We start from the raw sequence: 26,948 nt of genomic DNA, 5'->3' as shown, positions 1-26,948 counted from the left end.
GTATTCAAAGAACCAATTCATTTTTCTGTTTACTCTGAATGACAGGAGTTGAAATGTAAGACTAAGACGAGGAAGGTAGCCCGACAGCTTCCGGATCGTAATTTATTCCGCAGTGAGGGGGCGGGGCTTTCCGGACTCCTCTTTTTCCCGTTGGCAGCCGGGGAAGAGAAAAACGGGGCGGGCGCCGTTACCTGTAGGAGCAGCTGACCGGAACCGGAAGCTGAACTTGTAAAGTGAAGAAAAACCGGAGCGCCCCGCCTCCACGGTTGTTTTATCTTCTGCTGTGCACCGAGGCTGACAGCTCCGTGTAGGAGCAGCTGCTGTCACCATGGCTCTTAGCGACGCCGACGTCCAAAAGCAGGTACGTAGCCCACATTCTCGATCCAGCTTCAGCTTTCCGGGTGTTGGGTTGAATAAGTGGTTCTGCGAACGCGAGGACGAGGGGATCTGCATAGCCTCCGTGGCCTTTCTCCCTGGGTCCTTGGGGTCGCCTGATGTGGGGGAGGTCACTGACTGCAGTAATTCTCCCACCTCCCGTGACCTCTTAGCCCCTATCCTGCCCGGGATCTGAGTTTCTGGGACCGAGGATGACCCTTCTCTCGGCGAACGCAAGGCCCCTTTTGCTTAGTAGGGGTAGAGGGAGGGGAAGGGGTGTTCTCCTCAGGGATTAGAAATTCGCCCTTTTCATCTCCGATTGGATTTTTTAGCTTTGCTGGGGCTTTAAATGTGATTCTGTGAAATTTATCGGGTTTCCCGGTAGAGCAATCCTAAAGTGTTCCGCCGTGGTTACACTTAATTTGCAAGAAAAAAGGAAGTATTGTGGGAAGAGCGCTAGACTGGGAGTCAGGAGACCTGGGTTCTGTTTTTCTCTCTGCCCCGTGATCTTGGGCAAGACACTTTCCTTCTAGGACTATTTGGTTTTCAGTACGATGTGAAGATTGGTTTAGATAGAAGAGTCTTAACTTTAATGAAATTGGTTTCCTTTGTAATCCTACGTGTTTTATTTTATGAATTTAAAAACATTCTGAGAAAGGTCGGTCAGTAAGCTTCACTAGGCTGCCAAAGGGGAGCTATGGCACGAAAAAAGATTAAGAATGACTTCCAAGGTCCCTTCTATTCATAACATTCTCTGATTCTATTAAAACCTACCTTGTGGGTTCAAAAACAACACTTAAGAATATTTGCCTTGCCTTTTTAAATGTTTGTATCATTTGGTGATTTCTTTTGAAAAAAAGGATAGACCTATAAGTAATTTCCATTTGAGTTCATAGCAGTGAGAAACCAGTATCCTTTCAGTTAAGTACTCTTGCCAAAGGAGTTTTTACAGACAAAGAAACTAAGATCATATTAGCAGGTAATGGTAGAAACAAATTTAGAGCTAAGCCCCTGAGTTGCCATATTTTGAGGTAGTTGGAGGATTATCTGACTAATATTCACAGATTGGTGAATCTGCTGGATGAGGAACGGCTAAAATCACACTGGAATATGGAATTTTTTTCTCTCAGGCTTGGAAATAACACTATATATTCTTTACTATCTTGATTGTTACTCCATTAAGTAAGAGGGAGAGCAATCTTTTTTAGCTTTAACTGCTGCTGATTTCTAATTAAAATTTAGTTGAGAAAAACTTACAGGAAATCTTGTATTGGTTTGCATTGAAAATGAATTGAAAAATTGAAAATGAAAATGAAGGGGGTATATAGAGTAAAGGTAACAAGGGGAATGTGTTTTCTTCATTACTGAAGGGAGCCAAAAATCTTTGAATCTTTAATTAATTAAACCTAAGACTCGAAGGCTGTTCTCCCCTCTTCCCCCAGATCCCCAGAAGTCTCTCTAGTTAAAGTAGATTTACTCCCAGAATTATCCAAAGAATCAATTAATTTTCCTATTTGTTTCTGCCAAATGACAGGTGTTGAAATGTAAAGGTATTTGGATACAAAGAATCTAGTTAGTTGTCTATAAACTTAATTACTTGGGGGGAAAAGGGGAAGGGAATAAGCATATATATAGTGCCTACTGTGTGCCAGGCTAAGTGCTAAATACTTCATAAATGTTATTTCATTTGATCTTATAATAAATTATTCATTTATAATTCAGCCAACATTTATGATTTATTGGGTGTTAAATTTATATTCTAATTGTGTAATGCTTTTTTGAGTAATTTTTTAAAAGATTGCTATTATACTAAAATACTTTGTTGTTAAAATATAACAAATTCTATTTTGCATATTTTGTTTAGGCAGCCTCTTTTTGCTTAGGAAAATATCTGTTGTCTAGGTTTATTCTACAGTGAATTTATGTTTGTGTAGAGAGAAGAGGTTTGTTATCTTTCAGAAGGCCAGAATTTTCTGCTTTGAGGCTAGAATGTATTCATCCCTTTGGCTAAACTTTCTTTCCAACAAATCTCTGAGATAGAACACATTGTCCTCTTGACAGTCCCCTGGACTCTTAAGAGATCTGCACTGATCTAGTCAGAACCAGTTGCAGAGTCCCTCAGATAATGAAGGCAGATAATGCAGGTTTGAGCCAGGGGACAATATTATGTTAAACAAGGTTTCTGTAGCATTTATAAATACCTACTTTTTTTTTTTTCTTTTTTTTTGCTGTTTTAGTTAAGGCAGTTTAAAGCCTCAGGAACAAGCAGGCTGAACAAGTTGCTTCAAATTGCATAATACCAATCATATCCTCAAGGTCCTTTGAAGAGGTCCCTCTTACAGTCACAGTATTTTTCCACAAGTATAATAAACTTAAGAGTAATGATATTGTAATCCTGAAAATTCTAAGACTTGGAACTTAAAGTCTTTTGTTCATGTTTAAGGTACAAAATTTCATACATAGATCTTTATAGATTTTTTAGATATATGAAAAACCTACTTTTAAAGATATCTGTTTACTAAGACTTAGGATCCCTTGGGTAGTATTCCTGGTTTACTTCAATATGCAGGAATGGTATTATATTCAGATGGTCAAAATATATTCATAATGTATTCTTTGTAGAACATGCCTTAAGAAATAAGTAGTGTGACACTATTTCCAGAGTTAAATCCACAAGGGTTCCCTGGCTACCTTGTACTTCTACAAAGTATTTATGTCATAGGACATAATGATCTAGGAAAAAAAAAATAGTAGGTAATTTCTTTTTTAATTTTTAATTTACCAGTTACTGGTTTTAGGCCCAATTGTTATCAATAAATTTGATTAAATGGGTTGGCCTAGAGTCTCACCCAAGACTGTAAAGAGTTATTTAAAGTGTTTCAGATTTGGATGTGAAAGGAAAGTTGCTGTACTTTAAAGTATTTCTAGAGCCAAAAGAAAATCTGATTTTTTCTTCTTATAGATCAAACACATGATGGCTTTCATTGAACAGGAAGCAAATGAGAAGGCTGAAGAAATAGACGCAAAGGTAAAATTAATGCTTTTTAGTGCAGTATAAGTACGTTTTTATTCTTTATACAACTAGTTGATTTAGGGGAAATAAGCATTTATGCTGTTAAGTGTCAGTGAAGTTCAGAAATCACCTTACTAGAAATTCTCAGTTGCAGATGCTCTGATAAGGCCATCAGAGAGGAGTAATTTTCCTATGGAAACTTGGAATTTAGACATTTAATGCCTTTGAATAGATCATAGCCTATAGGGCCAGGAAAAATGTGGTCTTTGTATACAGAAAACAGTCAGTTTTGTAAGCACTATCTTTTTTTTCCTCGAAAATTAATTTAGGCTATGAGAAATACCTTAGGATTCCTCTAATGGAAATTAGATAAATGTAGATTTTTCACTTCTGAAAACCAGAAACGAACAGCCATGCTTGCAGTATGAATATTTTGTTTCTATTTCAATATAATTGGTTTACTTGGTAATCCTATGAAACTTACTGAAATTATTTTTTCCAGGTCAAACAATATTATAAACATGAATAATGCATAAAGGTTCCATGTGGAAAGTATACAAATAAAATGATGAAAATGAGCCACCTGATAAATATTGTATGATTAGTAACATAAAAGACAGCTTTTTTTTTTCCTTCTATAAACAAGAAACATCTGAAATTAAATTGCCATGATAAGGTCTCATTAAAAAACAAAACAAACCCCCAAAAAAACATTCTGAGAAAGAGTCCATAGGTTTCACCAGCTTGCCAAGGGAGTCCATGACATACAAAAAAGGTTAAGAACCCTTGCTTTAATCAACCAACAAGCATTTATTAAGTGCTTACAAAATACCAAGTGCTAAGCCAAGCTGAGGTTACAAAGAAAAAGCAAAAAAAAAAGATTCTGCCTTCAACATAAATTAATCAGAATATAAATGTATAGTAGATGGATGCTAAGAGGGAATGTCACTAGCAGCTGGGGTGACCAGGAAAGTCTTCCTGGAGTAGGTGACCCTTGAGCTAAACCTAAAAGGAAACCATGGATTCTAAGAATCACATGATGAGAAACATCAAGTAAGCCAGTATAGCTAGATAGGAGAGTTTGCAGACAGGAATAGAATATATGAAGATTGGAAAAGTAGAAAGGGGCTAGGTTATAAAGAGCTTTCAATGCCAAACAAAGGGCTTTATATTTGATCCTGAAAGTAGGAGAAAGCAACTGGAATTTATTTGGTGGGGGAGAGTGACATCTTTAGATCTACACTTCAGAAAAATCACTTTAGTATCTAGGTGGAAGATGGATTGGAGAGGGAGAAAACTTGAGGAAGGGAATTTAATTAGAAGACTATTATAGCTGAGGTGAGAGCTGTTGAGAGCCTGCGCTAGAGTGTGAGTGGAGAGAATGACACATGTTCAAGAGATGTTAGTTATGAAGGTAGAAAGATTTGGCAGTGGATTGTGGGGTGAGTACAAGTGAAGAGTTGAGGATGATACCTAACAATAATTGGGAACTTCAAACCACTGGAGGATTTTGGGGAGGAAATCTCACTTTTGGACATTTTTGAATTTGACATACATATGAGATATCCAGTTTGAAATGTCATACTGGATGTTGGTGATGCAAGATTGGAGCCATGGAGAAAAATTGGGCTGGATAAATAGATCTGGTAATTGTGTGTTTTAGGATGAAACAATGGGAAGTGATAAGATTATCTAGTGAGAAAACACTGAAAGAAAAGAGGGGACTGAGTCTTATTTAAACATACTGTCTGCTAGCCACTTACTAAATTCCTTACAAGTTTATCTCATTTGATTTTCACAATAACCATGTGAGGTAGCTGCCATTATTATCCCGATTTTACTATTGAGACACTAACCTTTAGTGAGCATTCTGGGTGATATTGAGGAAAAGAAAAGGAATGATCAGACAAAAAAGAAAGTAGGGAGTAGTGTCAAAACCTTGGGCCACAGAAAGTATCTAGGAGTTGAAGGTGGTTTGTAGTGTCAAATATTGGCAGAGAAGTATGGGAATTAAGAAGAGGTCATTATATGTGTCAGTTTAAGAGATCAGTGGTAACTTTGGAGAGCACAGTTTCAGTCGAAGTCAGAAGCCAGAGTTTAAAAGAGAGTTTGAAAAGAGACAGTAGAGGCACAGATAGGTTGCTTTTTCAAGGACTGTAGTTGAGAAGAGCAGGAAAGAGAAATGGTTAGCTGGTGGGTATGATCACATCTAGCAAAGGTGTTTTGAAGAGGGGGGAGATAGTAGGTATATTGGAAGAGACTAAAGAGGAGAATAGTAAATGAAGAAATAGAGATGATGGTGGAGGTAGTTGGCTAGAGAAGATGAGGGAATAGGATCAAAGGTACATTTTGGTGCATTGGCCTTGGCTTTAATTATTTAAAGTTGACTTCCCAATATTTTTTTGTGCTCAGGGAATTCCTGCTGTGAATTCCACCTATAATTTCTGTAATTAGTCTTAGAATGTTTTCTGGCACACTGAGCTTAAGTATCACAGATAGTATGTGTCAGAGGCAGGACATAAATCTATATCTTCCCAACTCCAAGGCCAACCATTGACTACATCATCTATATCACTGTCCCAACATACAGATGCAGCCTTAAAATTGGCCATGTTGGGTTTTATAGACACGAGAAAAAGAAAATCACTCTAAAACTTTGACACATATGACTAACTCAATTTTACAATTTTAGGAAAAGATTTTTTTTGTTGTGTGATGGTGTTTTGATGATCACACGTGCTACGCCCTTTTATATTTTACTGATTACAATGTTCATTTCTTCTTGGACCATTATCTATCTGATGTTCTTCAGATATAGAAATCTCAGGATCATCTGCAACATCTTCATCTACCATGATGGGAAAGGAGATAAGCTGTTGTTTTTTTGTTTGATTGTTTCAGAATGTGAAGACTCCATTGCTATTTTTAAATACTAAGCCATTTTAATTATAAATTTTAGCTCATTTTTTCAAATCTTCAATTTCAGTTGTTAATCATAGACTTCTGGTAGACAGAATAGGAGGAAAAATCAGAATTTTATGGCCTTATATGAGAAAAGTAAATTTGAATTCGAACTTTTAACATTTTACTTTTTTTTTTTTTTTTTTTTGGCTAGACAATGGGGTTAAGTGATTTGCCCAGGACCGCACAGCTAGTAAGTGTTATGTGTCTGAGGCTGGATAACTCAAGTCCTCCTGAATCTAGGGCCAGTGCTCTATCCACTGTGCCATCTAGCTGCCCCATTTTACTTTTCTTGAAAGAAAATTCATCTCTTCTCTGGAAAGAATGTTTTGCAGCCTAATTTGCATGCAGATTCTTGATCAAATATTTTTAGTTTCTCGGGGTCAGTTATCTTTGTCCTTAATAATAACTGATATTTATGTATCTTAAGGTTTGCAAAGCAATGGACATACATTTTTCATTTGATCCTCATAATTTTATAAGGTAAATGCTTATAAATATTATTGTCTCCATTTTACAGATGTAGAAACTAAAGTTCAGAAGTTAATTAGTAAAGTGTTAGAAGCAGAATCTGAACCCCAGTCTCACTTAAGTTCAATGTTTCTTCCTGCCTTACACTGTCTTTCCTGTATGTATTTGAGAATTTTTTTCAGATATTAAAACTAAAAAAGCAGATTCTAATGAGATTAGCAGAGTAAATTTCAAGTTTTCCACATGGAATGACGTAGTTATGACAAAACACACATTACTCAGGAGTTTGGACAACAAGTTTGCTGCTGTGTTGGAACTTTTTTTGTCAGTGATTAGTGCCTCTTATCTGAATGTAAATTGGTTCCATATAGGCAGAAGAAGAGTTCAACATTGAGAAAGGTCGTCTTGTGCAAACGCAGAGACTGAAGATAATGGAGTATTATGAGAAGAAGGAGAAACAAATTGAGCAGCAAAAGAAAATGTAAGTAGCTTCTACTTCCTGGTCTATTGAGTAAAGAACTTGAGTAATGGCACTCACTGAAATCATTGGGCAAAACATAGGTAAATCTTAGCTCCAGTAAAGCGTAGGGTGGTCTTTAATAGTGAGAAAAGCATTTACTCTTTGTCCAGAATGTATAGCAGCTTCTGCTGCTGTTAAAAGCACTCTGTACTGACTCTTATATTTCCATGCAACTTCCAGTCAGATGTCCAACTTGATGAATCAGGCAAGATTGAAAGTCCTCAGAGCCAGAGACGACCTTATTACAGTGAGTATCTAGCCCCATGGTAATTTTTTTTTTAAAGGTAATTTTTTTTTTAAAGGTACTTTGCTTTGATAGGGATTGAATTGACCCGGTTTATTCCATTAAATAGTTGATGATTTGATTTTTAAACAGATAGAATGTCAAATATGTTTAGGTCAAATATAAGTAACTTAGCAAAAGAATTTCTATAATTGCTATTCAAATTATAGAGAACAGCTCTTAAATTAGAATCCTTTATCACTGGCTTGCTGACCAGTTATTAAATTGGATAATTCATCCTTTCTGCTGCTGAGCTCAGAGGATGGGAAGAAATTTATGATTAATTTAGTTTGTCTAATGGAACAGAAATACAAAATGTTCATAGCTCCAACCAGCTGATAATTTATGTCTTAAACAATTTTTAGCCTTCTGTGAATAATGGTACTTTCCCCCTAGAAGAGAATTCCTTTATCAAATTAGATTGATTGACTCACCTAGTTCATTAACTACTTTCAAGAATAGTAATCCTTTTTGGTTATAGTTAATGTAGTTAGTTACAGTATTCTCCAGTATCACAAAAGGTGTAACTTTATTGCAGGTGCCATTTACAAAAATCAAAGTGTTAGAGGTTTGTGAATTTATTACAAATGAAGAATTGTGCAAAAGATGTGTCAAAAGATAACAAAGAAAGGCACTAGCAGAAATGATCAGTCATACAGCAAGAGTGGAGAATAACATGGATAGCGTGCATACTTCATTGGTACCCATGCGTCGTCAAGAGATGTTGAGGAAGACCTAGTACTTTGGGAGGAAATGGACAAGAGTATTACAAGATGAAAAGGCATGAATGGTTTGTACTTTGCAGCATTGGAAGGAGTAATCACAAATCTATACTATAAAGTATCAAAGAAGTTTATGATATAAATGCCATAACATTTTTTATGTTTTGTTTTGTTTAGTATTAGTGCCAAGTGTTTTACCACATTCATATAGTTATGATCAAATACTAGTTTTTATAATTTGAAACATCTAGTTTATTTCTTTGTTCTATTTATTGAACACAATCTTCTTAGAAGTGGAAAATGCTGAAAAAGATCTAGTTTATTCTAGAAATACTTTTCATAACATATCCTTTAATAACTTAATTGTTTTAGATGGTAGAGTGTGTGTGTATACACACATATATATGCATATATATGTATATGTTATATGTACATAAAAATCAAGAACCTTTTCTCAGTAGATTCAATTGATTATGAACAAGCAGCTCTAAAAAGAAGAGAAGCAAGGTATCAACCATATGTAAAAATGTTCCCAGTTATTAATGAAATATAGAAATTGGAATATGCCTCAAGTCATTAAATTGTGCGTACCCTTTAACCCAGCAATACCACTACTTGTCACCTACCTCAAAGAAGAAAAGGGAGAGTGTTGTGTGTGTTGTGTATGTATGTGTGTATTCCACCAACAGTGCACCAGTGTGCCTATTTTCCTACAATCTCTCCAACATTAGTCATTCCCATCTTTTGTCATAAGTGCTTACTATGTATCAGGCACCATGCTAATTGATAAAAATATAAAGAAAGACAAAAGACAGTTCCTGCTCTCCAATAACTTGCTGTCTAATAGTGGAAACAAAATACAAAAAACAACTTGCAAATAAGATATGATAAACTGGAGATAACACAGGGAAGATGTGAGCATTGAGGGGGAATTGGGAAAGGTTTCTTTTAGAAGGTGGGATTTTAGCTGGTTCTTGAAGGAAACCAGGAGGAAGAAATGAGGAGGGAGCAGAGAATTGGCAATAAAGTGAGTACCCTGTCAATTGGGGGATGACTCAGCAAGTTTTGTATATGAATGTAGTGGAATATTACTATTGTGTGGTAAGAAATGGCAAAAAGGATGGTGATTAACTGATGAAGAATGAAATGAACATAACCTCAAGAACAATGTATAACATAACATAAAGAAAAACAACTAAAGAAAGATGTAAGAATTTGGATCAGTTCAGTTGCCAGCCTGTATTCTAAAGGATGAAACATGTTCCTTATTTCTTGACAAGGAGATAATGGACCATAGATGCAAAACCATATACTCTCAGATGTAGTCAGTTTGTGAATTTGTTTTGCTTGACTGTCCTTCAGGGGAGGGCTTTTATTTTGAAGGGAGAAAAGATTTGTGAGTCAGGGGAATAGGTAGTAATTATGATAATGCAAAAAAAAAGAAATATCAGTGAAGCCTTAAATACATGGAAGAAAGTAGAAGGAAGGTCAGAATGGAACTCAAGACAGTCTGGACAATGTTGGTACTATTGTCTTAAATTTAAAATATGCTTTTTTTAAAAATATATACTTTTTTTTGTTTTGTATGCCGAAATAGTACCTGTCTTTTTTTCTTATAGTATTTTATTTTTTCCAATTACATGTAAAGACAATTTCTATTATTTTAAAAATTTTTTGAGTTTCAAATTTTCTTCCTCCCTCCCCTCCTTAAAAAGGTAAGAGTTTTAAATTATTTTTATATATGTGCAGTCATGTAAAACGTATTCGTTGTGTTGTGAAAGAAGAAACAAACCAAAAGGAAAAAGTAACCAAAAATAAAGCAGGTAAAAATAGTATGTTTCAATCTGTTTTCAGGCTTCATCAGTTCTTTCTCTGAATGTGGTTTGTATTTTCCATCATGAGTCCTTAGGAATTGTCTTGGAAAAATATACTTTAAAAAAGAGCAAGATGTAGATAATAGAAACTCATTGTTTTATATATAAACCTGTTCTCTGTTCCTGTTCTCTGTATATGGAAATGTTTGTGTCTGTCATTAAGTTCTTAATTAAAAAAAGAAAAAGGATAATGTCCACAGATTAGGGAAGTAGTAGTCTTATTGTACTTTGTCTTGAACATCTGGCCTATTGTGTTCAGTTCTGGTTGACATGTGTTAGGAAGTAAATTGATGTGCTGGAGATAATCTAGAGAAGATGAAAATCTTGATTCCATGCCTTGTGAGGATTTTAATAGAAGTGGGGGATGGGAGGAAGGGAAGGGTGACCTGAGGAAGAGAAGCCTTTGGGGGAGGGGAGATAAGGCAGGAGAGAGAGCTTTATGAAGCACTGTCATTTGGAAGAGTGGTTATACTTATTCTCCTTGCTAAGAGCAATGGGTAGAAATTGAAGAGATAAAATTTTGCTTTACAAGGAAGTCTTATGTATGATCAGAGCTCTCCCAAAGTGGAATAAACTGCTGTGGGACATTGTATTTTTAATTCAGTTCAACAAGCATTTATTAAATTGCTCTGTGCAAGGCACTGTCCTAGTTGCTGGAAACACACAGATAAAAATGAAAAAATATCTCTTATGCAGCTTACAAACAAGTAAACAGATAAATACAAGAAAATTTGAGAAGAGAACATTACTGTATGACGTGACAAGAAGCTAGGGATTCTTTGAAGTAAGGGAGAAGAAGACAGTACATTCTAAGCATTAATGATAGTTTGTGTAAAGGCATGACAGTGACAAGGTAAGATGTTAAATCTGGTTAACAGCAAGTAGGCAGTTTGGTGGGAATGTGAGAAGAGTCATATGAAACAAATATGGGAATATTCACTGTAGCCTAATTAAGGAGGGCTTTAAATGCCAAACTGAGGAATCTGTATTTTTATCTTAGAGGCAGTTAGGGATCCACAAAAGATTCTTGTTCAGAGGAGTGGTAACACAGTCATATGGCAACTGATTGATTATGGAGAATGAGGAAGAAGGAAGAATTTAGGTTTCTGAGGTTACAAAACTGAGTGACTTTCAGGATGGTTTTGTTGTTCAATTGTGTCCTGTGAGGGACTGTCTGATGTTGGCAGCTACCAGGTTGGGCGCTGTGACAAGAGTAGGGTAAGATCTGGGTATTTTGGAAGTCGAGGCAGGGGCTGTGGTAGGCAGAGTCGTGGTGAACTGGGATGGGCTGGATACGGAGAAGCCCTGAGGCAGTGGGCAGTGCTATGTGAGATAAGCTGGGTGCAAGGAAGTAGCAGGAGCTTGAGCTCCTGAGGCAAGGGGCGGTGCCACGTGGGAGTGGGACGGCAGAGGACTGAGTTCCCTTTGCTTAGTCCCCTCCCTTTATGCAACGTCATCCCCAGACGCCTCTTGTGACCTTCCTGACTTCCTGGGTCCCTTTGTGCAGCACTGACCCTAGACCCCTCCTCCCAGTGTCTGAGTCTGACTTCCTAGGTCACGTACTCTGTCTATGCACTAATCCCAGATGCCTCCACCCTGTATCCGGTCCTAGCCTCCTACGTCACTCCCTCCCCCTTGGTGTGCTAAACTCAGACAGCCCCTTCCGGTATCTGACCCTACAATCATTGGCTAGTAAGCGGGCTGGGGAGGAGGGGCTAGGTAGGTATTTTGGAACGAGCGTGGTCAGAACACGCGCTCTCTCTCCTGGCTCCTGTTCTGTTGCTCTGGCCTTGCTGCTTGGGCTTGCTGTGATGGCTTGCTGTGATGGCCTCTGAATAAAGCTCTGGTGTTGGCGCCTCCCGATGGCTCATCTCTGTGTGTTTATCCGGCTGAGGACCAAAGACTCGGAAGTGAGTATGACTCTGGTAGCCTGCTCCTTATAGGAGGAGAAGGTACGGCATGCGGCCGGCAGAAGGTCGGCTCGGCCAGTACAAGTGGCGCCCAACGTGGGGCGGAGGAAATAGGCCAGAGGCCCCGTGGATCAGCTGGTCTGGTCACGGGAAGAGAGGCGAGACCCTTAGCCGATAGGGCGAAGGAAGAAAGATGGGACAATTGTTTGTTAAGGTCCCGGATCGGGAGGTGCAAGGGAAAGAAGTGTATAAAAGAGTGAAAGAAGCAGAAATCAGTAGTGAGGAAGAATCAAGGAGTGAGACAGACTCAGGGAGTGAGACAGAGGACACTGGAAACAGCGAATGGGAAAATAAGCAAGAGAAAAGAAAGCAAGGCCGGGCAGGGGGGCGGGAGCGGGAGGGCAGGAGCCGAGAGAGAGCAAGAAACCGTAGCAAGGAAAGCTACGCGGAGGGGTGGCCCCCTCCCCCAGACTTCCCTTTTGAGGAGAACGGCTCATCCGCTCCTCCGGCTCCCTCTTATGGGGCCATGGGGGACCCCCCAACCAGGCTAGGACAAATGCTCCAGAAGGCAGTGGCAGAAGGAGATATGGACGCCAAGGCATGGCTAGATGCCTGCCCGGTGTTTGAATCCGACAGAGGGAGGACCTGGGCCCCTTTAGAATGGAAGAAGTTTAAGGAATTAAAGGAGGCAGTTAGTACTTATGGAATTGAATCCCCTATGTCAGGGAATTGATGGCCCTTCTGGCCGATAGTCAGGTACTGACCCCGAATGACTGGAAAACCATTGCCAAGGTATGCCTTAAGCCAGGAGAAACCCTGCAATGGATGACTTTGTTTGCAGATATCGCAAAGAGCTTTGTTAGAGATATGCAGAGTCGCACTCCCCTAGATGACTTTCATAAGATAGTGGGGGCAGGGAAATATGAGAAAAATGAAGATCAGATGCGATATGAGGTGACAGTATATGCAGCTGTCTCCCAATGTGCCCTACGGGCTTTTGGTAGGATTCAGGTTTCGGGGAAACAAAGACCCTCCATGATTAAACAAGGTCCTGATGAACCCTTCCCGGATTTCGTGGCCCGCCTACAGGTGGCTATTGAGAGATCCGTGGGCAGGGGAGAAGCCGCAAGCCTCATTATACAGAGGCTAGCACGGGACAATGCCAGTGCAAATTGCCAGAAGGCCATGCTTACATTAGATAATGATGCTGGCCTAGAGGAAATGATAAAGAGATGTGAACATGTGGGATCCAGTGCCTTTCAAATGGACGCCCTCGCTGCGGCTTTTTCGAAAGGGCTATCAGAGGTGCTGAAAACAAAACAGACTAAATTGTGTTATCAATGCGGAAAAGCCTCCAGAAACCTAGTGGAGCCTGCCCTAAGGTAATTTGTTACAATTGTAACAAATCCGGCCATTATGCTAAGGAATGCCGTAAGCCAAAGTCGGGAAACGGGGAAAGGGGCCCCTCGAGGGCCCCTCAACAAGCTTACCAGATGGAAGCCCAACCCCCTCAGAATGCGCCCTCGGGGCTGCATCAGGAGTACCTCCGACTTCTACCCAGTGGTTCGTATTTCCCCTTCTAAGCAAAGGGAACTCAGTCCTCTGCCGTCCCACTCCCACGTGGCACCGCCCCTTGCCTCAGGAGCTCAAGCTCTGGCTACTTCCTTGCACCCAGCTTATCTCACATAGCACTGCCCACTGCCTCAGGGCTTCTCCGTATCCAGCCCATCCCAGTTCACCACGACTCTGCCTACCACAGCCCCTGCCTCGACTTCCAAAATACCCAGATCTTACCCTACTCTTGCCACAGCGCCCAACCTGGTAGCTGCCAACATCAGACAGTCCCTCACATACATACATACAAAATAAAATCTTAAGACAGCAAAAGCAGTCTTAATTGCAGGTTTATCAAACACTATGCTATTGTATTTGTTTGATTCTGTTTGTTGTAAACCTAAATTCTTCCACTAATCACCTCCCTCTTTTTTGAAATAGTACTAAATCATTTTAATAATTACTGCTTTGTAGACATCTGGTATTTTTTATAACTTCCTTCCCACAGCTTTTCACTATTAACTGTGAGATTCTTGGTCTTTTCTTCTTCCATATGAATTTTATTTTTTTTTCTAGCTCTATGAAATATTCTTCTGTGAATTTAGGTAGCATTCTTATTTTTATTATATTGGCTAGACCTACATATGAAGAATTATGATATCCCCAATTATATAGGTCTGTATTTAATTCTGCAATGAGTGTTTTATAGTTAAATTTATATAATACCTGAATTAATCTTGGTAGATACATTCCCAAACATTTTATAGGTTATTATTTTAAATGGATCTTCTTCTAGCCATTTCTGCTGGGTTTTATTGGTTATATATAGGAATGCTGATATTTTATGTGGATTTATCTTGTATCTTACAACTTGGCTAAAAATTATTTCAATTAATTTTTAGTTGATTCTAGAGTTGTTTTAAGTATATCATCTCAATTTTCTTCTTTGACTATGCTTATTCCATTTATTTTTCTTGTTTTGTTGTTATGGCTAGCATTCCTATCTAGCACTACGTTAACTAGTAGTGGTGATACTTACTGGATTCCTTACTGGAAAGTCCTCTAATTTTACTCTTATTATATAAAATATTTGTTCTTAGTTTTAGGTAAATATTATTTACTATAGTAAGAAAAAGCCTTTTTATTCCTATGAGTTCTGAAAATCAACGGTGAATTTTGTCAAAACCTTTTTCACTATCTATTGGTATAATCATATGTTTTTTTAAAAAATTATTTGTTATATTCTTTCTTATATTGAACCAACTGGGCAGAGCAGTCTTGGTGTAAACCAAACCTGACCATAGTGAATAATCTTTTTAATATGCTGTCACAGCTTACTAGCTAATATTTTATCTGAAAATTTCTGCATCAAATGTTCTTTGGGAATACTGGTCTGTATTTTCTTTTCTATGTTTTGTCTCTCCCTGCCTTTGGTATCAAGACCATATTTAATATTTACATCAAAGAAAGGGACTAGAAATATGCCTTATTTTCTTATTACTGTAAAACAGCTTACATAATATTGGAATCAATTGTTCTTTGAATGTTTGATACTCACTTATAAATCCATCTATTCCTGATTTTCTTCTTTGGTAGTTCATTTATGGCTTATTCAATTTCTTTTGGGTTAAATAGTATATTTCTTTTGTTGAATATTTTATATTTTTGTTAGTATTCATCCATTTTCTCCCCACCAGCTTTGACAGTAGGGCAAAAATCATTTCTGATTATTTCCTCTTGAATCGTTCTAAGTGCTCTTCTTGACATGAAAAATTTGGCTTTTTTTTATTATCAGGTTGGATAGCTGCTTATCTATTTTACTAGTCTCCTCCCACCAAAAAAAACCCCAACAGATTCTAGATTTATCAATTCAATGGACTTTTTGCTTTTTGCTTTATTAAACTCTTTAACTTTCAGATTTTTCTACTTTGTTACTTAGTTGAGGATTTTTTGATGTTTTTAAGTTTTTTAAATTTCGTACCCAATTCATTTTTTTCCCTTTTGTTGATAAAAATACTTTAGATATACATTTTCTTCTAAAAACTGCTTTAGCTGCATCAATCTAATGTGTTCTCTCATTGTCATATTATTTGATGAAATTTTCTATACTTTTTTCTTTGATCCCATCAGTTCTTTGTATATTTAGTCTCCAATTTCTTTTTAGTTCTTTAAGGACTTTTTATTCAATCTAATTTAATTGCCTAAAGAAATAAAGACTTGGGGCAGCTATAGGTAGCGCAGTGAATACAGCACCAGCCCTGGAGTCAGAAGACCTGAGTTCAAATCCAGCCTCAGACACTTGACACTTACTAGGTGTGTGACCCTAGTGGGCAAATCACTTAACCCCACTGCCTAGCAAAAATCAAAAACAAACAAATAAAAAAGAAATGAAGGCTTTAGTATTTCTGTTTTTCTATATTTTCATGAAGTCTTCATGGGATAGCTAGGTGGCACAGTGGAGAAGAGCACTGGGCCTGAAATCAAGAAGACTCATTTCCCTGAGTTAAAATTCAGCCCCAGACACTTACTTACTAGTTGTATGAGCCTAGGCAAGTCACTTAACATTGTCTGCCTCAGTTTCCTCATCTGTAAAATGAAGTAGAGATGGAAATAGCTAACCACTCCCATATCTTTGCCAAGAAATCCCCAAATGGAGTCATGAGGAGTTGGACACTGTACTGGCTGCGCCGACCTTCTGCCGGCCGCACGCCGTACCTTCTCCTCCTATAAGGAGCAGGCTACCAGAGTCATACTCACTTCCAAGTCTTCGGTCCTCAGCCGGATAAACACACAGAGACGAGCCATCGGGAGGTGCCAACACCAGAGCTTTATTCAGAGGCCATCACAGCAAGCCATCACAGCAAGCCCAAGCAGCAAGGCCAGAGCAACAGAACAGGAGCCAGGAGAGAGAGCGCGTGTTCTGACCACGCTCGTTCCAAAATACCTACCTAGCCCCTCCTCCCCAGCCCGCTTACTAGCCAATGATTGTAGGGTCAGATACCGGAAGGGGCTGTCTGAGTTTAGCACACCAAGGGGGAGGGAGTGACGTAGGAGGCTAGGACCGGATACAGGGAGGAGGCATCTGGGATTAGTGCATAGACAGAGTACGTGACCTAGGAAGTCAGACTCAGACACTGGGAGGAGGGGTCTAGGGTCAGTGCTGCACAAAGGGACCCAGGAAGTCAGGAAGGTCACAAGAGGCGTCTGGGGATGACGTTGCATAAAGGGAGGGGACTAAGCAAAGGGAACTCAGTCCTCTGCCGTCCCACTCCCACGTGGCACCGCCCCTTGCCTCAGGAGCTCAAGCTCCTGCTACTTCCTTGCACCCAGCTTATCTCACATAGCACTGCCTACTGCCTCAGGGCTTCTCCGTATCCAGCCCATCCCAGTTCACCACGACTCTGCCTACCACAGCCCCTGCCTCGACTTCCAAAATACCCAGATCTTACCCTACTCTTGCCACAGCGCCCAACCTGGTAGCTGCCAACATCAGACAGTCCCTCACATATGTATATATGAAATTATACCAAGATAAGCTCTAAAATGGATACAGGAACAAATTAGAGGAATAAGGAAGACTTTGCCTTTCAGATTTTTTAGATAGAGGAAGACCGTGATAAAATGAACAGGGTTTTCGAAGAAAGAAATCCAAGCTTTCAATAATCATGAAAAAATACTGTCACTAATAATTATAGGAATCCAAATTAAAGCAACTTTTAAGAATCCACCTCATACCTGCCTATGACAGTGGCAGAGATGACAAAAGAGGAAAATGACAAATGTTGTTAGGGCTACGGGAAAAAAGGGTACACTGTTGGTGGAGCTGTGAATTGGTGCAGCCAATTTGGAGCTATGCCCCAGAAAGTTAACAAACTGTATATATATACCCTTTCACCCAGGTATAACCCTACTGAGCCTATGAAAGAAAGAGACAAAAATTTTGATAGCAACTAATTTTGTGGTAGCCAAAAATTGAAAACAAAGAGGACTTCCTATTTGGAGAATAACTAAACAAATCATGATGTATGAATATAATGGATTGTTGTTGTGCTGTCATAAATGATAAAATGAATAATTTTAATGAAAACTGAGAAGACCTTTTTGAACTGATTAAAAGTGAAAAAAGTTGAAGTAAGAACAATTTATGAAATTGGGCAGTAGCAGGAGGAAGAAATTTTTAAAAATACTTACTAAAAACTGAAAATAAACTATTCTTTAAAAGAGGATTGTTATTGAGTCGTTTCAGACATGTCCAGCTCTCCATAACTCCATTTGGGATTTTCCATTTCCTTCTCCAGCTCATTTTACAGATGAGGAAACCGATAAACAGAGTTAAGTGACTGGCCCAAGCGCACACAGTTACAAAGTGTTTGAGGCTCGACTTGACCTCAAGCCCTCCTGACTCCAGGGCCAGCACTCTATGCACTGTGCCACCCAGCTGCCTCATCTTCAAGCATGTGGATTTGAAAATGACTTTCCCCTTTCCTTTATTCTTTCTCTTCAGGACTTATTAACTGAAGCGAAGCAGAGACTCTCCAAGGTAGTAAAAGACACCACCAGATATCAGGTGCTTTTGGATGGTCTGGTCCTTCAGGTAATTTTGTCTACTATATAATATGGCCAGAGGCCCCACCCTTTCTAGTAAACATTTCCTACTAAGTATTACCTCCTTTAGTATTAGAACTTATTAATCATGAAATAATCTCATTTCCATCAGCTTTCTTTTAATAAAGCTTTCCTTTAATTGATTTTTTTTCTCTTCCTTATCTAGTATGGAAATCTGTGCTATCTAGCCTAATAATGGACCTCATGGGCATTTTTCTACAAATTTATCCTAAGGCCTTACTATAAATGTGGCCTTTTGACAATTTGACCAAAGAATCTATGTGCTTATTCATTGTCTGACACTATATCATGTAATTATCTTAATTATATTAAGGTATCTTAATTACAGTAAGACTTATTCTTTCATTGCCTCTAGCCAGTAAAAAACAAAAACTGGGTTTTGTTTTAACCTGACTCTCTTATCTGCATTTTTATGTTACCAAATAAAATTTTAACTTCACTTTTATTGTTTATGTAAATACTGTTATCTCTTGGAAACTTTCATTTATCTTTTTTCCTAAGCTATATGAAATAAGTGCCAGAAAAACTTTCTTCTCCTGCTTTTGCTGTCTTAAGATTTTATTTTGTATTTTCTGCCAGTTCTGTCTATTCTTATCTTGCACAGGGTTTATACCAATTGCTGGAGCCACGCATGATTGTCCGTTGCAAGAAAGAGGATCTCCCTCTGGTCAAGGTAAACAATATGATGCTTATAAGAGAAGAACACTTCCATTCTTTAAGAGGGAATTGTTCGGACTTCTGGCTGCCCTTAATCAGGGGAGTTGAAACATGGCATGTAGAAAGTATTTGTATTTACTATCATCTCTGGGGAAAAAACTATATATTCATTTTTCTGGAGCATTCAATTATTACGAATGACTGCTCCTCTAAGATGGGTTTAATTTAGCAGTGGGATTGAGTCAGTCTGTTACAGAAAAATATGAAATTCGAAAAATCAGTATGTAGGAGGGCTCGCTCATGCAAAACAAACAGTTAAAAATATAAAGGTTTATTGGTGCCCTACAATGGAGTGGTCCTAAAAATCTAACTGCATATTGATCTCCTACTGTTTAGTATCTTTTTCACAGAAAGTAGATTACTTACAAAAATAAGCAATACATGTAAGTTAACATAAAATCAATAAAAATATCGCAACAGTTTATATCTTTATTCTATAATTAATAACTGAAATTTCAGATTCAAAAGTAGAATGGTAAAATCTCTGACATCTCCAACCTAGTACACAGTGTTCACTTAATTCTTAAAGAAAATGGAGAGGTTGCTTGAGTGGAGGTGTTTCTCACTGTGCTTCTTACACTTTGAGCTTTTGATGTGTAAAAACAGTAGCATTTATTCATCACTTTACAATCACCGTGAACATTCACATGTTTTCTTATTTGTGTATACTCCAAAGTTGCTGCCAAAACCTTTATCAGTATTCAATATTGTCTTTTGTTTTCTAGGCTGCAGTGCAAAAAGCAATCCCTATGTACAAGATTGCAACCACAAAAGATGTTGAGGTCCAAGTTGATCAGGAGGCCTATCTGCCAGAGGAAATGTAAGGAGCATTATTATTGCTTTAATATCTAACTTCCTAGATTAAGGACTAAAGATGAATCCTTTTGCTTAACATTTATTATGGTATCATTTCTCCAAGACACTTAAAACCCCATGGGAGAATTGGACAGTGAGCTTACAACTAACAATGCTGTGACTTTTCTTTGTATGCTTTTTTATATTCCTCTCCTGTGTTCATTACTTGAAAGATGTCCCAAAAGTCAGCTTCCTAGGGAATAAACTGTGGATGTTATCCAGCAGAGAAGTGTGTGTCAAATGTGCCTTAAACAGAGCTCCAAGCAGAAGTAGAAATCAAGTAGCTACTGTATACTAAATGCTAATACTGTGTGCACTAGGTGCTAGAAGGAATAAAAAAGAGAAATAAATAACACAATCTCTACCCTTGAGCAGTATATCATAAAAGAAAATCAGATCACTGTGGTGGCCCTTTCTGCCAGCAAGCAGTTGGACTGGACCACAAGATGTGCCTGGATAAAGACAATGGAGCCTGATTCATTGCCTTCACCGCCTTTGTAGTATGGGATGCTGATATGGCAAGGACAGTCTTGAGGTGTAGTCAGCATTGTGATCCCCACTGCTATAAAGCAGGTCTTGGGGACTTAAACTCATTCCACATTCTTTGTTAGAACTGTCTCTGCGATTACAGTTGAGAGCCCTCCATTGTACATAGCAGTAAAAAATAAAGGATATATCTTTCATTCTCAGGGAATTCAATCTAATCAGGGTGACCAAATGCAGATGAAATAAATAACTAAAAGACAATTATAAGACAATAGATTAAAACATTTTCAAGATAATATTCAGATTAAATTCCATTAAAACCTAATTATTACAAAATAAAGGCTTGTAAAACAAAAATTTCCAAGTCCCAGCTTATATTTGATATTAAAGAATTTTTGTGCACCAAAAGAATTTTTGCCCTTGGGTTTCTTTATAACAATATTTGATCTCCAGCCTATGTAGGGAGGTGCTACGGTCCTGAGGGCTTGGGAGTGATCAAAGTGGAATGTTGGGGGAGGAAGTGGGTTTGAAGTCAGGACTCATTGTTCCACTGCAGTCCAGCCCCTAGGGCCCTTCCTGTTCTGCTTGCTTGGCAATGGACAACACTATTTTCACTGAATCAGGTGTTACATTATCAAGCGAAATCCTACTTGTACTGTAATTTTATACCCATTGTGTGCTTTTTTTGCACTAACTTACTATTATATTATTATTTATTGCTTAGAAGAGCAGGGTTCTCTTAAAGTGCTGGTATTTTATGCCCAAATACTATCTTGTCAAGAATATTTTTTGTACGTCTTGAATCTGAAAATTATTACTATCTTTTTTCCAGAGCGGGAGGTGTTGAAGTTTATAATGGGGATCGTAAAATAAAAGTTTCTAATACCCTCGAAAGTAGATTGGATCTTATAGCCCAACAGGTAAGCAGAAGTAGTCATTGATATTCACTTTTCCTATTTACCAAATTCAAGCTTTGGTGGGGAGGGGTATAGAGAACAAATGTCCTCGGCATGTCTGGAAACGAGGAACACTGATATTTGGGGTTTTGTCACTTTGTTTCTAGAATAGGTCAGTATAGAAGGGTCTCTGGAGCTGTATCTAGCCAGTGATCTTGAAGAGAATAATTATCAGGCACTGGGTCACATGTACTGAGGTGATATTTCTCACATAAAAGAGGATTTGAGGTCAAAGTAAGAACTCTTGAGCTCTATTGTATTTTGCTTTGTGTAGCAAATACTAATCAAAGTCCCCCTCTTGTAGGAATGAAAGGAAATAAATATTCCTTTAAGAGTGGCTGCTGCAATCATTCTATTAGGGAGTTTTGAGCAGCGCGCTTGGGAGTGAGAGGAGTTGTTTGGGAAGTATCTGTTTCCCAAAAATCAATAGTATTCAGGCTTGAATGATTACCACAAAACCAGCTGGGAATATGTCTGTGCTCCTGGACACTTTGCAGTTTGCAGTAGTGGCAGAGGCCTGTTCCTCATCCAGGAATGCAAGTTGCTCTCCAGTCAAATACTTGTCTTCCTCACTGTGCTAGAGTACTGCATTAGGGAGTAGCTCAGGATGACCTTACAGGTATTTGCTAAGCACCTGCTAAACCTGGGCAACACGTCTGAAAACATCATGCTAAAAAGCACTTTTGAGAACTTTGGAATTAATTGTGTGACATGGGAGACTGGCAGAGGACTGCCCAGCATGGTGTGCCCTCATCAGAGAAGGTGCTGTGCTCTCAGAGCGAAGCAGAATTGAAGTAGCTCAGAAAAAAACACGAGATGCATAAATATAGAGAATCCACCACAAATATTCACATGGACTATTTGTGCCTGACCCGTGTTAGAGCATTTAGAGCTCCTATTGGTCTGATCAGCCACAGGCAGACCCATTGTAACTTGACTCTAACATAGTCCTCTTTGAGAACAAAGAGCAGAAAAAAGAACAACCAGCCAACCAACTAAACCTGGGAATTCAAAGATAAAAATGAGACTGTTCTGTCTTCCGGGTGTTTAGGAAGATGAGTCTGGTATGAAGGATGAGTTGGGGTGGAGGGGTAGAAGATAGAGACAGAAAGGTTTATTAGGAGTCTGTGGTAGTTTAGGGGTGTGGTAAGAAGGGCAAGAAAGCAAAAGCAAGAAAGATGAGTCTAGGGGCAGTTAGGTGGTGCAGTAGATAGAGCACTGGCCCTGGAGTCAGGAGGACCTGAGTGCAGATCTGGCCTCAGACACATAATACTCACTAGCTGTGTGACTCTGGGCAAGTCACTTAACCCAAATTGCCTCACATAAGAAAAAAAAACAACAACACGCTAAAAAAAAAACAAAAAAAGATGGGAGTCTAATCCTTTGACAACTAAAATGCTTCTCTAAAGGTTTCTCAAATGAGTTAATGGAAGCATTAACAATGTTGGACATGCTTTATCATTCTATTATCCTGCACATTAAACCTTCTTGCACTTGTAAGCATTTGTAAGGTGACCTGGGCCTACAGTAGGAAAATTTCTTGGTAGGAGAATAGTCCAAATTTTGCTAATGAAGTCTTTTTAGTGCTAATGGGTACGTAATACACTTAGCTGAATTATGATGTGTGGAAGATCTATTAAATAATAGTTTGGGGGAATGGAGTGACTGTCTTTGAGAATAACAATTTGGGAGCTGGAAAAAACTTCTTAAAAAAATTAAAAATTAAAAAAAATAGTCCAGCCTCACTATTTGACAAATGATCGTCCAGCCTCTGATTGAAGACGGACCCAACCCATCACTATTCCAATTTTATATAGCTCTGATTGTTAGGAAGTTTTCCCTAACATCAAGTAAATGTGCCTCTTTGCCACTCATTTCCCCTGTTCAGACTGTCACCTCCTTATTCCTTGAAGTTATGCCCCTCACTGCAACACAAGAATCTCATAAGCTTTTTTGCCTGCCACATCACACTCCTGATTCATATTGAGCTTGCAGTCCATGTAACCCCAAGATCTTTTCAGAACAACTATCTGTACATGCTTCCTCCATCAGTACCGAGAACAAATCCGTTAGGTACTCCCCTGGAGAAGGCCGATAATGTTTACATTGAACCATTTAGTCTGGCAATCCAATCAGTTCCAAAATTCATCCAGTTAAATTATCTGAACCATATCTTTCCATCTTCTCCCAAAGAATAGGTTGAGATACTTTATCAAATGTTTTATAAGTAAACTATATCCACAGCATTCCTCACATCTAGTTTTGTAATCCTTTCGAAAAAGGAAATGAGGTTAGTTTGTCATGACTTGTTTTTGAAGAAGCCTCTACTGGCAAGAAGTTTTTGTTTCTTCAGTTTCTTTTTGAATATCTTTTTTGGGGGGAGAAGCAGGGGGGAGTAACTTTCTGGCTTAGGAACAGTTCATTTTCAGTATGATCTCAATATGGCAAGGGCAACTTGTAAAGTTTGATTTGACCATGAGCCTTATAAGTATTTCTGCTCATTTTGGGAATTACACTAACCAGAGGGTGGTATTATTCTTGGTATAAGGATGACTGGCTTAGGATGGCCAAAGAATCCCGCAATCTTTTCTCATCCTCCCTCTGTTACCACAAAAGGGCCATGGAACGAGGCCTTGTTTTCACTGGGCTGAGACATGAATTCTAAGGGTAGGCTGGGATAGCCTGTTCCTTCTAGGTGGCCCACAAGAAACCCAGGCTGGCTCTTGTAATCACTGCCTGTTTTTCTAAATGTTTGCCAAACAAAATCAAGCTCACTGGCATATATTTGGCATACTGTTCTCTTCCTGCTTTTGAAAACTAGGATATTTGTCCCTTTTCAATTTGTAGTACCTTCTCTTTAGGACGTGTGTGTACGTGTACACTCACAATATATATACACACACAGTGGTATAACTTATGAGCCAGGTGGCTTGGATTCATTTAGGGCAGCTCTCTCCTCCTGTAGCTTGAGGCAACTACCTGTTGGTCTTTTTTTTGTTTTTGTTTTTGTTTTTTGTTTTTTGTCATTTCCATTCTCCTTAGTAGAAAAAAAAACAGAAACCAAGAACTGAGCAACTTTTTTCCCTTTGTTTTCAGTTAGCAATATCTCATTTGCCCCAAACAAAATAGAGTTCTAATTCACCAGGTTTTGCATGCAAGAGATCTTTATTTTATTCAAATCTTTGCATACTTGTCAATCAAGGGCAGATTTTTATGTTTACCACTTGTTACACCTCACCAGCTCCTTATAGGACCAACAGCTTGGTTGAGATGGATAGGTTTTGGTTTTATTTAGGGTAGCTTGCAAATTCTGCTTTCCTATTCCTTTTTCCTCTACTCAATTCAAGCTCTTACCATCTCTTGCCTGAACTATTATAATAGCTTCCTAATTGGCTTCTCTGTCTCTATTCTCTACCTTCTCCAGTCTATTTCTCACAGCTGCCAAAATGATATTCCTAAAACAAGTTTTACCATATCACTCTTGTCGAAATTTCCAGTGGTTCACCATTACTTGTAGGATAAAATGCAAACTCTCCAGCATTTAAAGCCCTTCAGAGTATGCCTCTAACCTAAGCTTATTAGATATTACATAACTTACATTACATTACATTACATTAGATATTACATAACTTCCTTTTATGCATACTTTCATCCATCCCCATGGCTGGAATGCATTCACTCATCTCCTTAGAATTTTCCTTCAAAGCCCAGCTAAAGTGCCACTTTCTAAAAGAAGCTTTTCCTGATTTTCCTGAGCAGCACCCTCGCCTCCACCCCAAGTTCGTAGTGCTCTCAGTCACCCAAAATTAACATAAATATTCCTTCTCCAGCTGATTTTGTAGATAAGGAAACTGAGGCAAACAGAATTAAGTGACTTGCCCAGGGTCACACAGCTAGTGAGTATCTGAGGTCAGATTTGAACTCAGAGATGAGTCTAATTCTAAACTCATTGCTTTATCCACAGTGCCACCTAGCTGTCCCATTTCTACCTAAAATTACTTTGTATTTATTTATATGTTAATATATTTTCCTCTAAGTATAATGTGAAAGCCCTTAAGGGCAAGGACTGTTTCATTTTTGTCTTTATATCCTCAGTGTGTGCCTGGCTTGTTGTTCAGTTGTTTCAGTTGTGTCCAACTCTTTGAAAACCCATTTAGGGTTTTCTTGGCAAAGATACTGGAATTTTACAGATGAGGAAACTGAGGCAAACAGGGTTAAGTGACTTGCCCAAGTTCACACAGCTAGTAAGTATCTGAGGCCAGATTTGAACTCACAAAGATGAGTCTGGACACTGTATCCACTGCACCAACTAGCTGCCCATCTGGCATATGGCAGGCACTGAAAAAAAAAAGTAGTTACTGAATGCTGTATGGGTTAATGGACAGGAACTGAAGGGGGAAATTAAAGGGGGGAAAAACCCTGTTCTTTCTCTTCACAGATGATGCCAGAAGTCCGTGGGGCCTTGTTTGGTGCTAATGCCAACAGGAAATTTTTGGACTAAGCCTCTGATGAGGTGGGATCCATTCCATCTGCTGTATTGATGAGTTATGTGTCTAAAACTGAAGAAACAACTATCAATGTTCCTCCTTTCTGATGCTCTGACATTGTCTTATGTTCTTAAGTGGAGTAGCCTTTGTATAGAATACCATTAGCCTAAATGTTAACTTTGGGAGAGAATTTATGGACTTAAATTGTCAACAAGTAACCTAGTTCGTCTAGACGTGACTAAATTCTGATCTCTACATTCTGGGGACAAGGGGATTACATATCAGTTGCATGGTTTTCACTGAGAATCCTTCTGTGATCTGCCTTAGGTTGGAGGGAGCTGTGTATGTGAGGTATCTTATAGCCTCTTTGTATTGTATTTCTATAGGTTACTTTAATACACATAAGGAGCATGCATTCACTCCAGCATTAATAGTATTACCCCTGTTAACTATTTGGGCTTAGAGGCTTTCCTCAGTTGTATCTGTGATTCAAAAACCCAAGCTATGAATATGCTTTATTTATTAAAATAAAAAATATGTGGATCAAACTATAATAATCTCTTATTCAGGACATTCACAGATTTGAGAGTTAGGTGAGTTGAGGGTGTTATTTAAGAAAGAATAGCCTACCTACTTTGGAGCATTTACTTCACAAATTACTACATTTCCTGTTAACCTTTATTTTTTTTAAAGTCTGTACCAGATCTGTGATTACTGTCTGATCTCATATGCTATAGTAATGTGGTACATCCTATTTAGAATTCTAAGACATTTGATAGGAAAATACTTTTATTCATTTAGGCTAAAATTGTGAGTTATGGTGGATTTGCAGTCACGAGCATGTTACCACCATCCTCTACAATCTTTCTCCTGCTACAGTAGTCTTGGGATGTGTGGGAAAGACTTGGCTTTTGTGTTCCTTTCTTCTTGGGAAATGAAAACATTTGTAAGCTCATTTTTTTCTTATAGTGTACTTAGGGAATTCTGAACAATTATGACTAAAGCAAGGCTAAATGACTTCTCCAAGATCTATCTTATTGATAGCAGAAGAACTGAAAACCCAATACAGTGCTCATTCATTGATAAAAAGTAATTAATGATAAAAAGAAACTGGTAACAATTCTTTGTTCATTGCTTG

General features: G+C 38.4%; 1 protein-coding gene across 1 annotated transcript; it reads left to right on the top strand.

The window, feature by feature from the left end:
• Nucleotides 1-234: 234 nt before the first annotated feature.
• Nucleotides 235-26,930, top strand: ATP6V1E1 (ATPase H+ transporting V1 subunit E1). The gene is made up of 9 exons (XM_027857283.1): nt 235-361; nt 3,338-3,403; nt 7,192-7,301; nt 7,521-7,587; nt 18,188-18,277; nt 18,914-18,982; nt 19,752-19,846; nt 21,200-21,287; nt 25,762-26,930. Exons 1-9 carry the CDS (start codon nt 329-331, stop codon nt 25,822-25,824), a joined length of 681 nt encoding a protein of 226 aa, XP_027713084.1. The 5' UTR covers nt 235-328; the 3' UTR covers nt 25,825-26,930.
• Nucleotides 26,931-26,948: the final 18 nt, after the last annotated feature.

The sequence above is a fragment of the Vombatus ursinus genome, unplaced genomic scaffold (assembly GCF_900497805.2).
Source record: "Vombatus ursinus unplaced genomic scaffold, bare-nosed wombat genome assembly UNPS02012082.1, whole genome shotgun sequence".
In the NCBI taxonomy this organism is placed as follows: domain Eukaryota; kingdom Metazoa; phylum Chordata; class Mammalia; order Diprotodontia; family Vombatidae; genus Vombatus; species Vombatus ursinus.
Note: the sequence above shows the minus strand (reverse complement) of the source record. Positions and strands in the feature narration are given on the sequence as shown.

What these genes read in the sequence shown, in the direction of transcription:
- ATP6V1E1 (XM_027857283.1), top strand. Translation starts at nt 329, where the DNA reads ATGGCTCTTAGCGACGCCGACGTCCAAAAGCAG. An exon ending in ACGCCGACGTCCAAAAGCAG is followed by an intron (nt 362 to 3,337) that starts GTACGTAGCCCA and finishes TTCTTCTTATAG; the next exon opens with ATCAAACACATGATGGCTTT. An exon ending in AGGATCTCCCTCTGGTCAAG is followed by an intron (nt 18,983 to 19,751) that starts GTAAACAATATG and finishes TTTGTTTTCTAG; the next exon opens with GCTGCAGTGCAAAAAGCAAT.